This window comes from Gopherus flavomarginatus, chromosome 2 (genome assembly GCF_025201925.1).
Source record: "Gopherus flavomarginatus isolate rGopFla2 chromosome 2, rGopFla2.mat.asm, whole genome shotgun sequence".
Taxonomy (NCBI): domain Eukaryota; kingdom Metazoa; phylum Chordata; order Testudines; family Testudinidae; genus Gopherus; species Gopherus flavomarginatus.
In genome coordinates, this window is record NC_066618.1 from 38,824,703 (window position 1) to 38,843,614 (window position 18,912).

At 43.9% G+C, this 18,912-nt stretch overlaps 1 protein-coding gene across 7 annotated transcripts in view; it reads right to left on the reverse strand.

Moving 5' to 3' along the window:
• MLLT10 (MLLT10 histone lysine methyltransferase DOT1L cofactor) overlaps positions 1 to 18,912 on the reverse strand; it is a 236,833-nt gene that overhangs the window by 191,036 nt on the left and 26,885 nt on the right. For 6 of the 7 annotated variants that reach the window (XM_050942281.1, XM_050942280.1, XM_050942289.1 and 3 more), the window contains one exon: positions 5,997 to 6,051. In XM_050942281.1, the coding sequence (XP_050798238.1) occupies positions 5,997 to 6,051 (55 nt within the window). Of the gene's footprint in view, positions 1 to 5,996; positions 6,052 to 11,003; positions 11,136 to 18,912 lie in introns of those variants that run through there. The other variant, XM_050942283.1, reaches the window with a different exon arrangement.

An 18,912-nucleotide genomic window follows, 5' to 3' on the forward strand; every position in this document is an offset into this window, starting at 1 on the left:
ATTGGGCTGTATTAGTAGGAGCATTGCCAGCAGATCGAGGGAAGTGATTATTCCCCTCTATTCGACACTGGTGAGGCCACACCTGGAAAACTGCGTCCGGTTTTGGTCTCCCCACTACAGAAGGAATGTGGACAAATTGGAGAGTGTCCAGTGGAGAGCAACGAAAATGGTTAGGGGGCTGTGGCACATGACTTATGAGTAGAGGCTGAGGGAAATGGGGCTTACTTAGTCTGCAGAAGAGAAGAGTGAGGGGGATTTGATAGCAGCCTTCAACTACCTGGAGGGGGCGTTCCATAGAGGATGGTGCTATGCGTTCTCAGTGGTGGCAAATGACAGAACAAGAAGCAATGGTCTCAAGTTGCAGTGGGGGAGGTCTAGGCTGGATATTAGGAAAAACTATTTCACACGGAGGGTGGTGAAGCATTGGAATGGGTTACCAAGGGAGGTGGTGGAATCTCCATCCTTATAAGTTTTTAAGCCTGGCTTGACAAAGCCTTGACTAGGATGATTTAGTTCAGGGATCATCAACCTTTGGCTTGCGGTTCACCTGGGGGGCCAGGCCAGTTTCTTTATGTGCTTCGTCCACAAGTTCCACCAATCACAGCTCCCCCTGGCTGCGGTTCACCGCTCCAGGCCAATGGGAGCTGCGGGAAGCAGCGGCCAGCATGTTCCCTGGCCCGCGCCACTTCCCACAGCCCTCAATGGCCTGGAGCAGCGAGCCGTGGCCAGTGGTACCTGCGATCGGCCTAACCTGCGGACACCACAGGTAAACAAACCGGCCTGACCCACCAGGGTGCTTACCCTGGCGGGCTGTGTGCCAAAGGTTGCCAATCCCTGATTTAGTTGGTATTGGTCCTGCTTTGAGCAGGGGATTCCACTAGATGACTTCCTAAGGTCTCTTCCTCTGGTACAGTTACATCAGAGGGTCACAAACACAGAATATTCCTATCAGTATGTATTTTGGAAAACAGATAACGTAAAGTAACTCATCCCTTAATGTTGTAATTATGTTCCTTAAAAATGCTACTTAAGCAAAACGATGTTAAGCGAATCAATTTCCCCATAAGAATTAATGTAAATAGGAAGGGTTAGGTTCCAGGGAAATTTTTTTGTATATTTTTGTGCGTATATAACTTTAAACGATTTAATACTGTATACAGCAATGGTGATTGTGAAGCTTGGTTGAGGTGGCAGAGTCAGAAAGTGAGATATTTCTCAGGGAATGCCTTACTGCTAAATAATGAACTAGCACTCAGCTGAGCCCTCAAGGGTTAACACATTATTGCTAAATGTAGCCTCACACTCTGCAAGGCAGCACGCATAGAAGAAGCAGACACAGCATGGCACAGAGATAGACACACTGTGTGTGTGTGTGTGTGCGAGAGAGAGAGAGAGAGAGAGAGAGAGACAGGCATTGCACCCTTAAGTAAGCTGACCAAACTCTAAATACACTGCCTTTTTAAGTAGATCAGCAAGTTGAGACAGCAGCTGCTGCCAGCAAGTTCCCTCCATCCTGAGCCCTCTCATGTCCCTCCCTGCTCTGTGGAGATGGGGTACAGGAGCCGGGGATAGGAGCAGGGGAGGAGGACACCCTGACATTAGCACCTCTCTTCACCCCTCCCACCCACCCCCCACACAGACACACACCAAAGCAGAAGGCTCCCAGAAGCGGAAGCTCCAAGGAAGAAGGCGGGAGCAGCACATGGCAGTGGAGGAAGGGACAGCTGAACTGCCCAGTAATAGCCTGCTTGGCGGCTGCTGCATAGGGAACTTACGGGAGCTGATGGGGAGCTGCCAGCCCACCCTGGTTCCAAGCCCCCACCAGCTAGCTCCAACAGGCTGCTCTTCCAGCAAGCAGTGGACAAAGCAGGCGGTTGCCAAACAATGTTATAAAGGAGCATTGCGCAACTTTAAACAAGCATGTTCTCTAATTGATCAGCAATGTAACAACAAAACAACATTAACCGGGACGACGTTAAGTGAGGAGTTACTGGACTGGACTCTGTTTCATAGCTATTCCAATATAGTGAGACAGTATTGCTTCTGAAGTGTCTATAAGAGAAATCAGAGGTAAGCCAAGGTATATATCAGTCAAACTGCTGAAAGAAAAGGTCTTATTTTGGACACTGACCATTATGAGATGAGGGCAATGGTTACAGATGTGCAACCACATCATGGTAGTTGACGGTATTTCCAGTATAAGCTAGAGCCAAAATCATGTAACTCAATATTCAGGTACTCTAACAGATCTGACCCTTTGAATATCTAGTGTATCTGCAGTAGATTAAAAGGGTTTGTGGTCCGTGTTGAGATTGCTGGAGAAGTAGAGGGCTAGTCATTAAAGCGCAATCAAAGATTATTTGTGGAACCTTAATAAAACAACTAAAATGTTCCAGTATTTAATCATATTTAAATACTTCTAACTATTTTAGTTTCATATATGCAAATCAATACATATAATTACAAAGAGTAAATTACTAAAAATACAGATCTTAAATACAGCAAGAGGTATAATTAACAGGAAAGGGACACTGACAGCTTGCATTAAAGAAGATCTAAAAGTATTGGTTTTAACTCATCAAAACTCATTGGAAAACAAGTTTCAAAGTTCACGTAAGGGACAGTAGAGTCCTGTCAATATTTTTTTTTATTTACTTAACACTTTCTTGACTCTTGATTCAACAACAGACATTTACCATACCTTCACAAGAGCTCTGAAACATTTTTATTTTCCATGCTTTCTAATGCGAAAGAATATTTTCAATGCTATTTTCCCCTTCATAAGAAGGGCTTTCCTGAGAAGCAATTGGCAAGGCTGCATTGTGCAGAACACAGCAGTGGCATTCACTACTACAAGCAGTGTAACTTGAAAGAGAGAATGGATAAACAAATGCATCAATACTGCCATTCCCCCAACATCCCAAAGAAAAATAATCCTATAATTCAAGCATCGGGCTAGGACTCAGAAATTTTGCCTTGATTCCCCATATTTAAAATTTAATAGTTTCATAAAATGTAAAACCAGAAGGGACCATTAGATTATCTAGCCTGACCCTGGGGATACCACAGACTGCTAAATTTTACCTATCTACCCTTACATTGAGCCAAATAACTTGGGTTAGACTAAAGCATTTCAGTCCTCAGAAGACTAAATTGTGTGCCACAAGTAGCGAACAAGAGAAACTAGGTGCCACCAATCCCCAAAGAACCTGCAATGTCATGGAGTGGATTAGGTGACATATGCCCAGAAGACCGTAGCAAGCAATCTAGACACCATGCTAAAAAGGAGCCAAAAACTCCCAAGGCCCCTGTTTATCTGACCTGGGAGAAAATTCTTTCCCAACTCTAAACCTAGCAATCAGTTTGACCCTGAGCATATGAGCAAGACACATCAGCTAAGCTTCTGAGAAAGAGGATTCACTATATCACCTCGTAGCACTGATCTACCCTGTCCTTTGTTCTATCGCCAGCTGTGGCCAAGTTCTGATGCTGGGGGGGAGGAGAGACACGTGAGGAACAGAATACATCAAGCCCACTGTGCATTTGGGAAAAAATTCCTTCCTAACCCCTGGTGATGAATTGATTGATGCTGGAGACCTGACTATAGCCATTGTCATAACACAGAGCTGTTAACGTTATCATAGTGAGGGCAATGCAGAACTTGATGTTCTCCCTATGGCCCATGAAAGAAGTTAACAAACAAAGGGATTCATAGATTCACATTCGAAGTCCAGACGGGACCACCACAATCATCTAACCCAACCCTCCCACAGACACAGGCCATAGAATTTATCTCAGAAACTAGAATAAAGCACGTGGATTAGAAAGATCTCTAATCTCACTTTAAAGACTCCAAACAATGGTGACTCCACAACCTCCCAAGTAAGCTATTCCAATTTTTAAAATCACACTCACTGCTATCTTATTTCAAGGCTGAATTTGTCTGACTTCAACTTCCAGCCACTGGATCTTGTTATGTCTGTCAGCCAGGTTGAAAAGCTTCCCACTGTCAGATATCCTTTCTCCATACGTAAGTACCAACACACAGCAATTAAGTCACCTCAATCTTCTCTGCCATAAACAGAATAGGTTGAGCTCTTAAAACTCTCAAAGGCTTGTTTTCTAGACTCTGGATCACTTTTGCAGCCATCCTTTGAACTCTCACCACTATTTCCACACCCTTCTTAAAACATGGACACCAGAATTGGACATAGTATTCTAGCAGTAATCTTCCCAATATTGGGTTCAGAGACAAGGTAACTTCCCCACTTCTACTTAATATTCCCCTTTTTATACATCTGAGGATTGTATTAGCCATTTTTTTTTTGACAGCATTGCATTGAAAGCTCATGCTGATGTAGACATAAGTCCTTCCCTGAGTGCCAAAATGGTCTCCCTTCTTGTAGGTACAGACCGCATTCTTTGTTCCCAAGTGTGTACTTGTGTCCATTTTGTTAGACTGTGACCATTTAATCAAGTGATTGAGATCACTATCAGTAACCTGTCCTCATTATTTACTATCCCACCAATCCTTACCTACAAATTTTACCGGCAAAGATTTTATATTGTCTAGGCCTGATAAAAATATGGAATAGCATTGAGCCATAAACTGATCCTGATGGATCCTACTAGAAACAGCCCCATGCACTGATGTCTCACTATAAGCAACTTTATTTTGAGTTCTGTAAGTGAGCTAGCTTTTAATCTAGCTAATGTGTACCCTGTAGTTCTATATAATGCAAGTTTTTTAGTCAAAATGTCATTTGGTACTTTATCAAATGCCTTGGGGACATCCAAATAAACTGTATCAACACAGTTTAACAACCAGACCCAAAATCCTGTAAAAAAAGACCACAAGTTTGTTTGTCAAGACTTACTTTTCATTTAACCATGTTGACTGGCATATTTTTAGCCTATGATTCTTTGTAGATACTATTTCATTGTTTTGTCAGGGATCTATAGTTCTCTAAGGGGTCATCCCTTTTAAAATAAGGATACTACTACTTCCCTACCTCTGAGGGCTGTTTAAGGCTGAATTCATTAGTGTATCTGAAGTGCTCATATACTATGGTGATGAATGCCTCAGTAAATCTTATTAAAAACAAGATAGGTACACAAACTGGGATATAGGAGCCACCCCAGAACACAGATTCTCAGCACACAACAGGTGCAAAGCCTCTGAATAGGTTCCCAAAATCTTGCTCATCCATCCCCTTCTGACACCAGAATTTGACCAGTCACACTAAATCTGAACCCCTTACAGCCACAGATGTGGGGGCAGGATTTGGCCCTTCATTAAGGTACTGAAAAAAGGACAGGCATTTCTAAAAATGCTTGCAACATTCTTTTATATCCCATTTAGTAGTAAAGATATAAATACTCAAGATTTCCTTTGATACTATTCAGTAAGAGCTCAGAATTGATAATGCACTGAACAACATTACAAGCAGATGTGAAGGTGGTAAAACACCACCGCATCTTTTTGATCTCTAATTTCTGTGTTGCAGAACCTATTTGTAAATATGCATGAAAACTATGCATCAGTGTAGGTAGCTTGACCTACAACTTCGGAATTCCTTGACTTTCTACGCCTGAAAATGGGTAGAACTCTCAACAGCAGCTTCCAATGACTGTTCATCTTCTAAAATGCATATGTAATTTACCCTTTATCCTAACTAATCTCATGATTAGAATCTTTTGTATTACAATACAGTTTCTTCCTTCAGTCAGAAATCTGTATTTTTAAATAGAGCTAATAAAATATACAGTGAACTTATTAGGTTTTCTGGTTGAAATTCAACCTAATGTGGACAACTACAGCACATTATACTTTACTGTAAAATAAATGTTAGCTTCTGATGCAGTCTCCGTCAGCTATTGTGTTCAAAATATTGCTCTTTTTGCTAGCAGGCAATATGATCTTTATATTATTTCAGTTTACAGTACCGTTTTCCTTTAGGTAAAAAAATTAGAAGAAAAAGAAAAATGCAACTTACCCCCGTTATCTGTTCTCTTTAAAGCACCATCCTTATGAGGGCATAATTCACATCTCTAGGGAAAAGCAAAAACAAAACAAAGAATTGGAATGATCATAGAATATTATAAGAGAAACCATACAGATTATACAAAAGCATCATTGTAATTGTCTTCTATAATTGACAGATTAGAGTTTGAGAAGCAAGCAGATACACATTTCCATTAATCTAAGCAATGCTAAGGATGTATTCATACTACAGAGCTCTTAGGAAATGAAGCTGCTAATTTCAGATATGTTTCAAACCATGGCACTGTACTCACTTAAATAGGAAACAGTTACTTGTAATTCTACTTCTCTTCAGATAGCTTTCAGAATTCTCATTTCTGGATCTTCACTCCCTAGAAAGGCAGACCGACCTCCCTCCACGGATTTTTACAGGTTACATCCTGGTTCCTTTGGGATTAGCTCCTCCCTCCCAAATCCTTGGAGGGGCTAATCTCAAAGGAACCAGGATGTAACCCAAGATTGAGAGAGATATATTTGCTTCCACCAGAATCTCAGCGTCCATTGAAGTCATGAATACAACAAATACAGCTGCAGACGTAAGACTCAACATTCATAGCATGGTCCTAGCAGTCACTGCTGCCTCTTGCTTCTCTCTCCTGATACAACTGATGATGTCTTGCATCCTGTTCCAAGACAGCAGACTTTGAGTGGAGATATACTTGGCAACATCAGTAGAGAATGGCCAATTCAACTGTGTCCCAGAGGCAACAATATTCTTCCTGACCATCCGCTTGCTCTCACTCAGATGGTTAATCATAGTGAGGTGATGGAGGAGCCTACATCACTGCCAGTTCCTCGGAAGAGGTGTCAAACTCATTTAATGAAGAGTGACAAATACCATTTTTAATTTTTTTTTTCAATTCTATAGCAAAATTCCCACTGGCAACAATGAGAGGCTTGCACAAATATCAAAGGTAGAATTTTGCCTTTCAGTAGTAACTAAAACTTTTACATTACTTATTATTTGTTCAATACACAGTTGTCATTCAGCACCATGCCAAGGGGTGGAGGTGGCCTTTACAGCCACTGATATTTTTGCCCTTTTGTTTTTCCACCATCCCCATCCTCTCCCATCCATATCTTCTCCTTTTTTCTCTCAGCATTTCCTTCCCTACAGCACCTTTCAAATCCCACAGGCTTCACTCTCACCCTTCCATCATGGCTTCTGCTAAAATGATGAGCAGTTAAATAATTAATGCTTACATGAAGGGGTCATCATGCGGCTTCAGAAATGGTTAGTAAAAAGACTGTTTCAGTACCTGTCAGTCATTTTTTTAAGGCTGCCAGCAGACTCAGGCAGACAACACTACATCAGTTACACTCAGTTCACATTTTTGAAGGGTTTATTTGAAATCAGAAACGCTATTTTTTTTTTAATTAAAACAAATTCTGCAGAATCTGTATAGGTCATGTAGACCACAAAAATACACTTATGGGTGGTATGTTTGACAGACACCTGCCCTCCAGGCATCAAACACTAGCTGCACCAAGGCCCCTCAAAGTGGGAGTACACTGGGGTCAAAACCAATCCTCAACACACTAAAGGAGCTAATTCCACAGCGTGCGGCCAATCTTGGCACAATAAGCACTCTGACTGTGCAAACAGCTCTGAAAAATCTTGACACAAGTCCAAGTTAGCACTGAAAGTAATTATTATCGCTTCAGAGATTAACAGGCTTGGCCTGCCTAGATCCCCAAATGTATATTACCACTGAAGCCTCTCAGAACAGTTTCCCAATCCTAAATACATATGAAGAAGGGATAAAAGAGGCTTCAAGTGCTAATGTGCATAAAGTTATTAAAAGCTTCAGCACTGGCAAGTCAGAGAGCAGTTTGCTTTCTCTCTGCGCCCCCTGGTATTGCCTAATACTACTAGCACTGACTTTGCCATCAGTATCTGTACATGGCAAAACTTTTGGCAGGAATGACACAAGATGCTTCAGTGGAGGTGGTGAACCTACATCAGTGGACATAGGGCAGAAAACTGATTTCTGCACTACTTGCATCAGTGCATACCCAAATCCTTCCAGATGTGAGGCCAACTCAGGCTTTTCTCTTTCAAAGCACTCTGGTCTGATCTGAAACTGAGATCAATGGAATCTCTAAAGTAAAGTTGTCTCAAGGAAACTTGAAAGCATTCCCTAGGACACCTGTGTATTTGAGACAGTATCTGCCCCAAATACTCCTTTCACAGGACACATGGAAGAAAACACAACACGTGACTGTTCATTATAGGCATGCCTCTGGGGTTAAGGATGCATATTTTGTCACCCTGAAAGGACATAAAAAACCCTAATACACACACAAACCAAGTAAATGACATTCACAGAACTCTGAAGTGTCAACGAAAAGAGCTGAAACCCTCAGTGTTTGAAACAGACCTGAATCACAAAAATGTAGGTTACTTACTTGTAACTGGTGGTTCTTCAGGAGATGTAGTCCATAACTGTTTTCCACATGTGGGTATGCACCATGCACCTGAGACTGGAAAATCTTGCAACTAGTGTCCATTGGTCCATGCCTGCACCCTGGCTCTCCTCACATGCAGAACTCAGGGTATAAAGGGAGTTGCAGACTGACCATCTCTCCAGTTCCTTCCCTACCACAAATCCAGTCATGATCCAAAGCAGAGGGGAAGGAAGACAGGAAGCAGAATATAGATAGGGACCACACATCTCAAAACTCCCAGTTACAGGTAAGTAACCTCCATTTCTTCTTCAAGTGCTGGTCCCTATGTGTTTTTCATATGTTGGTGACTGGCAAGCAGTACTCAAATCGGGAAGAGGGCGAGCGAGGATACAGGCAGGATACACGTCTAGCTCTGCAATTCCAAAGGCTGCATTAGCAGACAAGGCTTGGACCAAAGCATAAAGCTTTGTGAACTTGTTGAGGGAACTCTAGGTTGCTGCCTTATAAATGGCCAGCATAAGGCACTTCTCAAAGAGATGCTACTGAGTTCACCTGTGCCCTAGTGAAATGGGCCCTCACCCCACCTGGGGGAGGGGAAAGTGCCAATTGATAGCGAAGGAGAATATAGGCATGAAATCCACTTTGGGAATATGAGCAGACACTGCTAATACCCATGCTCACTCTGTAATAGCAACTAATAGTATAGGTGGCTTTCTAAATGGTTTCATTCTATGCAAGTAGAATGCCAATGCTCAGCTGAAATCAAGAGGATGAAGTCTCCTTTCCTTGCTACAGGCATGAGGCTTTGGGAACAATACCAGTAAGTGAATCAATTGGTTTATGTGCAACTCAAACTCCCTTTGGGATGAATTTCGGAAGGAGGAGAAGGGAAACCCTCTCTTTTGAAGCAAAACATGCAGCAAGTTGCCCATGTGGGCCCTCTGGTTCACCAACCCTTCTGGCCAACATAATGGTCATCAGGAAGGCAACCTTCATAGACAGGTGGAACACTGAGCAAATGGCCACCAGTCTGAAAGGTGGCCCAGTAAGTGCTGCAATACAAGTACATTGACTTCATTAGTAGTGGGAAGACCCTAGTCAGACCCTTTAGGAATCTGGCTGCTACCAGGGAGGATTAGGCAGACCTAAATCCTTGGGACCTGCACATCAACACTCACTCAACTTAGAAGGAGTCAGGGAAGAATTCCTTCTCCTGGAAGCAGGTTTAGAGGTGGATCTTTTTTATGTCTGTGACAGTACACCTTACTCTCATAAGAAACCTGAGAAAATGGGTCATTAGATTTATCTGAGCTGGCCTCTGCTTCTGAGCTCGTGCTTAGAATCATTCTGCTTGAGGACTGAGGCCAATATACAGGGGAGTCTCCCAGGCCTGCATCTGACTCAGATCTCATGGCTTTCTCCATAAGGTGCTTCCTCAGCTGGAGCTCTTATTCCTCTCAGGTCCAGGGTGGAAAGAAACAACTGACACTGCACTTGCCAGAGGTAAGCACCTCTCTTGGGCAGTAAGGGCAGCAGTGATGGTCATTGCTGACCAAGGAAGAGCAAGGACAGGAGACAGTTTTTTAAATCCCAAAATTCTGGCAAAAGTCCTACTCCCAAAAGGAAGGACAAAGAGGTTCTCCCAGTGTGGGGAAAATTATGCTACACTAACTACATAATATACTATAAAAACAGTAACAAACTATATGCAGTTATATTTACTGAGATTAAGATGACACGAGGATAGCTCCAGAAATAAAGATTCCAACTCAGGCCATGTGGTGGTAACAAGGAACTGGAAAGGCAATCAGTGTGCACTTCCCTTTCTACCCTGGGTGCTGAACAAGAGAAGATGCAGGGCGCAGGTGCAAACCACTGGACACTACTGGCAAAATTCTCCATTATCAGGGGCATAGTGAGAATAAGTATCCATGTGTGAAATACTGATAGGAACAAGCATTTGAAAACCCACTAAGGTTCCTCAGAGAAATCTGGAAACCAGAGATGGGCCAGAGATGCCCAAAAGGAACATCAAAATAAACAGGACTAGACTGACAGGAACACAAGGGAAATATCAAAAAAGTGTCCCCAAAACAGAGCAGGTAAAAGAGATGGCTCCCGAAGGATGCTCTTTCAGTGGCAGAGCTTCAGCTTGTTTTGCCTAGCAAAATGAAGGCTGTGAAAGGATATGATTGCTTTCTATAAAATATGTCATGGGGGGTAAACAGCAGGGAGGACTAAAAGTTACTTAAGATGAAAGCTATTGTTAGCACAAAAACAAATGGATATAACTGGCCATGAACAAATTTCAGGCTGCAAATCAGAAGGTTTTTAACCAGCAGAGAAGTGAGGTTCTGGAACAGCCTCCCAATAGGAGTTGTGGGGGCAAACAACTACGTTAGTTTTAAAATATCACTAGATAAATTTATGAGTGGGTCTATATGATGGAGTTGCTTGCAATGGTGGGGGCAGGGCTAGGCAGCCCCGGTGGTCCCCTCAGTTCATGTCTTATGTTCCTAAAACTCACATGCTTAAGGGGTCAGCAGCTCACCTGCAGAATCAGGAAGGGAATTTCCCGCACACACATTGTATTTGGGTGGAGGGGGCAGGTGTCTCCTTTCACTGAACCAGAGATGGAACACTGGATGGGGTAGGCCGATGTTCTGAGATCGTACTGAGAATTCTTTCAGGAGTTTACAGCTTGGTTCTTCCTCACATGCTCATGGTCCAACTGTTCATTACACATGGAATCTAGAAAGAATTTTCCCCCAGGTCAGACTTGCATGGAACTTGAGAGCTTTTTGCCTACCTCTGCAGTGTGAGTCACTTGCTAGGATCATCTGGGATTTGGGCATATTTTACTTAATTAATTCCCTGCCAATTCAGAGAATTGGTGCCTCAGTCCCTCCTGTTTTCTGCCCACAGCACATAATGGTTTAGTCTCCTGAGGGCTAGAACACTTCAGTTTAATTCTGGTTGTTGGTCCTTGTGTAGAGTTGACTGGGTGCTTTAGTGGCCTGTCATATAAAGGATGTCAGACTAGATAATCTGGTGGTCCTTTCTGGCCTTAAACTCTATGGCAGTCAATAAAGAAATGACTGGAAGCTTCCCAGTGCTGAAGCTGGGGTGGTGTGTGACTATCAGAGGATGAACATAGGAACAGCAATACCGGGTCAGATTAAAGGTCCGTCTAGCGCAGTATCCTATCTTCCAACATTGGCCAATGCCAGGTGCCCCAGAGTGAATAAACAGAACAGGTAAATCCTCAAGTGATCCATCCCATCACCCACTCCCAGTTTCTGCCAAACAGAGGCTAGGGACATCATCCCTGTACCATCCTGGCTAATAGCCACTGATGGACCTATCCTCCATGAATTTATCTAGTTCTTTTTTGAACCCTGTTATAGTCTTGGTCTTCACAACATTCTCTGGCAGGAAAATACTTCCTTTTGTTTGTTTTAAACCTGCTGCCTATCAATTTCATTAGGTGACCCCATAATTCAGGGGTAGGCAACCTCTGGCATGCATGAGGAAGGTGGCACACGAGCTGATTTTCAGTGGCACTTACACTGTCTGGGTCGTGGTCACCGGTTCGGGGGCTCTGCATTTTAAATTAATTTTAAATGAAGCTTCTTAAACATTTTGAAACCTTATTTACTTTACATACAACAGTTTAGTTATATATTATAGAGACTTACAGAAAGACACCTTCTAAAAACATTAAAATGTATTACTGGCATGCGAGACCTTAAATTAGAGTGAATAAATGAAGACTCGACACACCACTTCTGAAAGGTTGCTGACCCCTGCCCTAGTTATTGTGTTATGAGTAAATAACACTTCCTTATTTTCTCTTTCTCCACACCAGTCATGATTTTATAGACCACTATCATATCCCCCCTTAGTAATCTCGTTTCCAAGCTGAAAAGTCCCAGTCTTATTAATCTCTCATCATACGGCAGCCATTCCATACCCCTAAACATTTCTGTTGCCCTTTTCTGACACTTTTCTAATTCCAATACATCTTTTTTGAGATGGGGCGACCACATCTGCACGCAGTATTCAAGATGTGAGCATATATTTATATAGAAGTAGATGTTCCATAGATTTATACAGAAGTAGTATGATATTTTCTGGTCTTATTATCTATCCCTTTCTTACTGATTCCCAACACTCTGTTTGCTTTTTTGACTGCAACAGCACAATGAGTATATGTTTTCAGAGAACTATCCACAAAGTACTCCAAGACCTCTTTCTTGAGTGGTAACAGCCAATTTAGACCACATCATTTTATATGTATAGTTGGGATGATGTTTCCCAATGTGCATTACTTTGCATTTATCAACATTGAATTTCATCTGCCATTTTGTTTCCCTGTTGCCCTGTTTTGAGAGATCCTTTTGTAGCTCTTCAGTCTGTCTGCGACTTAACTATCTTAAGAAATTTTGTATCATCTGCAAATTTTGCCACCTCACTGTTTACCCCTTTTTCCAGATCATTTATGAATATATAGAATAGGACTGGGCCCAGTATAGATTTCTGGGGGTCACCACTATTTACCTCTCTCCATCCTGAAAACTGACCATTTATTCCTACCCTTCATTTCCTATCTTTTAACCAGGTACTGATCCATAATCTGTGTGTCTGACAATTTTGTTCTTAGTTTCAACCAGTTTGCCCAGTTCTGAAGTCAGGCTTACCAGCTTGTAATTGCCAGGATCACCACTAGAAACCTTTTTAAAAATTGGCACCTCATTAGCTATCCTCCACTCATTTGGTACAGAAGCTGATTTAAATGAGAGGTTATAGACTACAGTTAGTAGTTCTGCAATTTCACATTTAAGTTCCTTCAGAACTTTTGGGAGAATACCATCTGGTCCTGGTAATTTATTACTGTTTAGTTTATCAATTTGTTCTAAAACCTCTTCTAATGACACCTCAATCTGAGACAGTTCTTCAGATTCGTCACCTAAAAAGAATGGCTCAGATTTGGGAATCTCCCTCACATTCTCAACCGTGAAGACTGATACAAAGAATTCATTCAGTTTCTCCGCAATGGTCTTATTGTCCTTGAGTGCTCCTTTAGGATCTTGATATTTCAGTAGCCTCATTCGTTGCTGAGCAGGCTTCCTGCTTCTGATGTACTTCAAAAATGTTTTGCTATTACTTTTTGAGTCTTTAGCTAGCTGTTCTTCAAATTCTTTTTTGGCCCTTCTAATTATATATTTTCACATTTCATTTGCCAGACTTTATGCTCCTTTCTATTTTCCTCACTAAGATTTAACTTCCACTTTTTAAAGGATGCCTTTTTGCATTTCACTGCTTCTTTTACTTTGTTGTTTAACCATGGTGGAAGGTTTTTGGTTCTCTTAATATGTTTTTTAATTTGGGGTATACATTATGGTGTCTTTTAAAAGTTTCCATGCACCTTGAAGTAATTTCACTTTTGGCACTGTACCTTTTAATTTCTACTTAACTAACCTCATTTTTGTGTAGATCCCCTTTCTGAAATTCAGTGCTACAGTGTTGGACTGCTGTTGTGTTTTCCCCACCACAGGGATCTTAAATTTAATTATATTATGGTCACTATTGCAAAGCAGTCCAGCTAGGTTCATATCTTGGACCAGATCCTTTGCTCCACTTCGGACAAAATCAAGAAATGCCTCTCCCCTTGTGGGTTTCAGGATTAGCTTCTCCAAAAAGCAGTTATTTAAGGTGTCAATAAACTTTATCTTTGCATCCCATCCTGAGATGACATGTACCAGTCAATATGGAGACATTTGAAATCCCCCATTATTACTGAGTTTTTTATTTTAATAGCCTCTCTAATCTCACTGAGCATTCACAAAGGTAGTCAGTAATATATCCCTATTGCTATATTCTTATGATTAGAGCATGGAATTACTATCCACAGAGATTCTATGGTACAGCTTGATTCAGTTAAGATTTTTACTTCATCTGATTCTACGCTTTCTTTCACATATAGTGCCACTTCCTCACCAGCATGACCTGTTCTGTCCTGATATATTTTGTACCCTGGTATTACTGTGTCCCATTGATTATCCTCATTTCACCAAGTTTCTGTGATGCCTATTATATCAATATCATTTAAAACAAGGCACTCTCGTTCACCTGTCTTATTAGTTTGACTTCTAGCATTGGTATTTAAGCACTTTAAAAACTTGTCACTTTTTAGCTGTCTGCCAATACATGATGTAATTGAATGGGACTTTTTTTCATTTGACTGCTTCTCATCAGATCCTACCTGTATTTTATCATCATATATCAAGAGTCCTACACTTAGAATGGGAAAATCCCATGCACTGCTACAGACTAAGGACCGAGTGGCTAGGCAGCAGTTCTGCAGAAAAGGACCTAGAGGTTACAGGGGATGAGAAGCTGGATATGAGTCAACAGTGTGCCCTTGTTGCCAAGAAGGCTAACGGCATTTTGGGCTGTACTAGAAGGAGCATTGCCAGCACATCAAGAGATGTGATCATTCCCCTCTATTCAACATTGGTGAGGCCTCATCTGGAGTACTGTGTCCAGTTTTGGGCCCCACACTACAAGAAGGATGTGGAACAACTGGAAAGAGTCTAGCGGAGGGCAACAAAAATTAAGGGGCTGGAGCACATGATTTATGAGAAGAGGCTGAGGGAACTGGGATTATTTAGTCTCCAGACAAAAAGAGTGAGGGGGGATTTGATAGCTAGTTTCAGCTACCTGAAAGGGAGTTCCAAAGAGGATGAATCTAGACTGTTCTCAGTGGTACCAGATGACAAAACAAGGTAATGGTCTCAAGTTGCAGCGGTGGAGGTTTAGGTTGGATATTAGGAAAAAAAAATTCACTAGGAGGGTGGTGAAGCACTGGAACGGGTTACCTTGGGAGGTGGTGGAATCTCCCTCCTTAGAGGTTTTTAAGGTCAGGCCTGACAAAGCCCTGCCTGGGATGATTTAGTTGGGGATTGGTCCTGCTTTGAGCAGGGGGTTGGACTAGATGACCTCCTGAGGTCCCTGCCAACCCTGATATTCTATGATCCCATGATCTTCCATCCTCTCCTCCTTACTAGGACACAGAAAATCTCCCTTAACAGATCCTCCCCAAAGGATGTCGCTGTCGGAATCACGTGCTCCTCCCCACCTGCTGGCTTTCCCCCAACCCTGTGATTGCTTTTAGGAATAAAAAGGCTTTAAAGTTTGAAGAATTGTACCTGTCTGACTCTAGGCAGTTGAATCCCAGGAGTTCAGAATCCAAACACAGATTGGGGCTACATCCTCAGCTAGTATAAATAGGCAGAACTCCACTGAAGTTAATGATGCTATTCCAGTTTAGAACAGCTAAGAATCTGGCCCAATATCTTTAAAGTGGAAAATCTCTTATGGAGGTTTAAAAAAATAAAATAAAATAAAAAGCTGACCTCTCCTTAATCCAGCACCAGTAGGCTGTGCCTCTCTTCTACCACAGAACTTGGACAGTCCAGACTAAGTATTCAGACACCAGGGCCTACCCACACTGCTTCTGTGTTCCACCAGTTGAATGCTTCTTAAGATGTAGCGATACTTAAAAATTCCCAGCAGCATTTATTAGCCACTTTGAATTTTACCTTGATAGAAATTAGATAAGCATATATAGTGCTCTCTTAAGAGATTAATTCAACCAGGACGAGTTGGTTTGCAGGTAGAAGCCAATCCCAGAAAGGAAAGCAGCTGACAAATTTTATATCCTGGATCCTGACCCATTCCTGAATCTTCTACTAAGAAGTCACAGTGAGCACTAAGAAAGATAAAGAAAAGGGGACATACACACACAATCCATCCCACTCCTTTCCTGGAATGTGCCGCTGGTTCATTTAGGAATAACTATTGTGACACTACACCCCATACTCTTCATACAAATATTACAATATGAATATGGCATAACTAAGGTAGATTTTATGCAAGATGGGTCATGTGAGATTAGGGTGACCAGATCACCCAGGTCAAATATCGGGACATGGGGGGGACGGGACGGGGCGGGGGCAGAGGGGGAAAAAATGGTGGCAGAGAAAAAAGAAAAAAAAAACCCACCCCCGATTCCTCATCCCTCCGCAAGCGCTGGAGGGAGGCCCGAGAGACTCAGAGGAGCGCAGCGCTGGGGTGAATGTGGAATCCGGCCTGGTCCCGAGCAGGCAGGACTCGGGCACGGTACCTGAAGGGAGAGTAGGGCGTGGCCTTCGGGGCCAGGTGGCGGCTGTTCTCCCCACCTGGGCAGCAGGACTCAGGAGCAGCCGCTGCTGCAGCTCCCACTGCCGCAGGGGAAGGAAGCGGCCGCTGGCCAAGCTCAGCAGCTGCGGCTCTGGCACCCACGAACCCCCAGAGCCCGGGCCTGCTGCAGGGACCCAGCAGCGCACTGCTGTGGGGGGAAGAAGCAGCCAAGCATGTGGCGCTCGGCGGCTGCGGCTTTGGTGCTCGGGCCCGAACCCCCCGAGCCTGGGCCTGCTGAGGGGACCCAGCAGCGCACTTGCTGTGCGAAGCCCCTGGCCAGTCGCATCTGGGCTGGCTGCCCAGCTGATGCAATCCCACGGGTGGCCCCGAAGTGTGGGCAGCAGGCCCCAGCCCCCCTATCCTGCTCAGGTCCCACAGGGGAACTAACGGGGCTGGGCTGCCGATGCCTCCGCTGCGGGATTGCACCAGCTGGGCAGCCAGCCCAGACGCGACCGGCCAGGGGCTTCGCACAGCAAGTGCGCTGCTGGGTCCCCTCAGCAGGCCCAGGCTCGGGGGGTTCGGGCCCGAGCACCAAAGCCGCAGCCGCCAAGCGCCACATGCTTGGCTGCTTCTTCCCCCCGCAGCAGTGGGAGCTGCAGTAGTGGCTGCTCCTGAGTCCCGTTGCCCAGGTGGAGAGAACAGCCACCACCTGGCCCCATGGGTCACCCCCTACTCTCCCTCCAGGTACCGCGCCCGAGTCCTGCCTGCTCAGGGCCAGGCCGGACTCACACGAACCCCGGCCCCACGCTCCCCAGTGTCTCCTGGGCATGGCGTGCTTGGCAGGAGGTGAGGATTTGGGGAGGGAGCCAATGGGGCAGTGAGGGGGTGGGGATTTGGGGAGGGATCCAATGGGGAAGGAGGGGGCGGAGGAGGGAGCGAGCCCTTCCTGGCTCCAGAGCCTTTGCTTCTTTGTCCAGTGTCCCGACCTAACACTGGTCAGGACACAGGACAAACAAGCAAATATCAGAACAGTCCCGATAAAATCGTGACGTCTGGTCACCCTATGTAAGATATCATTGGAAAGGTTATGATTTACTGTATATGATTATCCTGCTTGTATCTTTTTTTTAATCTAAAATTAGGGCTATGAACTATGTAAAAATTACATCTGTGTTAGCACCTGGGAAACGCCCACCAGACAGAATGCAGTCAGCCTGGATGGGTCATTAGGGAGAACACCAAGGGTATGTCTACACTGGAAACTTCAAAGAGCTGCTGTGGGAACACACCCACGGCAGTGCTTTGAAGTGCGAGTGTGGTCGTGCACGAGCACTGGGAGAGGCTCCGCGCTCCTAGTAACGCACCTCCACGAGGAGATTATCTCGGAGCACGGCTCCCAGCACTCGGAGCCTGTCTACACCAGTGCTTTAAAGTGCTCAAACTTGCTGCGCTTAGGGGGATTATTTTCCACACCCGTTTGAGCCAGCACATTAGAACGCTATAAAATGTAAGTGTAGACAAGCCCTCAGACTTTGAAGATGCTAATCTCCCACTTTTCTGAGAAGTTTCCTGGAATGCTGCTTTGACACTGCAGGGTCAAGTGATCAAGTCTCCACGTAATGGACTCCATCTTGGACTTCTAGTGTTTTTCCATTAAGAGGGGGTGGGGGTCACACTGGGAAACACAGGATTCCCTCCATATGCAAATCCTATTTAAGGCTGGGGAGTGAGTTAATCTTGGTTCACTCTTCACTGAATCCCCACCCAGGACGACAGCTGGAAACATGTAAGGGCTTGTGTACACTGGCACTTTACAGAGCTGCAACTTTCTCGCTCAGGGGTAAGGGGGAAAAAAAAAACCCCGAGCGCTGCAAGTTTCAGCGCTGTAACGTGCCAATATAGACAGTGCACCAGCACTAGGAGCTGAGCTCCCAGCACTGGCAGCTGTGCCCCTCGTGGAGGCGGGTTTTTTAGAGTGCTGGGAGAGCTCTCTCCGAGCACTATGCCATGACTACATAAACCACGTTAAAGCGCTGCTTGCCAGTGAAGATGTGCCCTATGAAACAAAGGGAAAGAGAGGGAAGTACTGAACCCAGGCTGAGAATGGTGTCTGGCCTGAGAAGCATATACTTGGAATTTTAAGCTGCAAGCAGGAGGAGTTTGTCCTCAAGAAATTCTGCAATCTGCCTAAAACATTTAGGGTGAGAAATTACTATTTGTAGCCAATTTCTTTACTGTATTCTCTAGTTTGCATGTTTGTTTTAATTGCTCTGTAA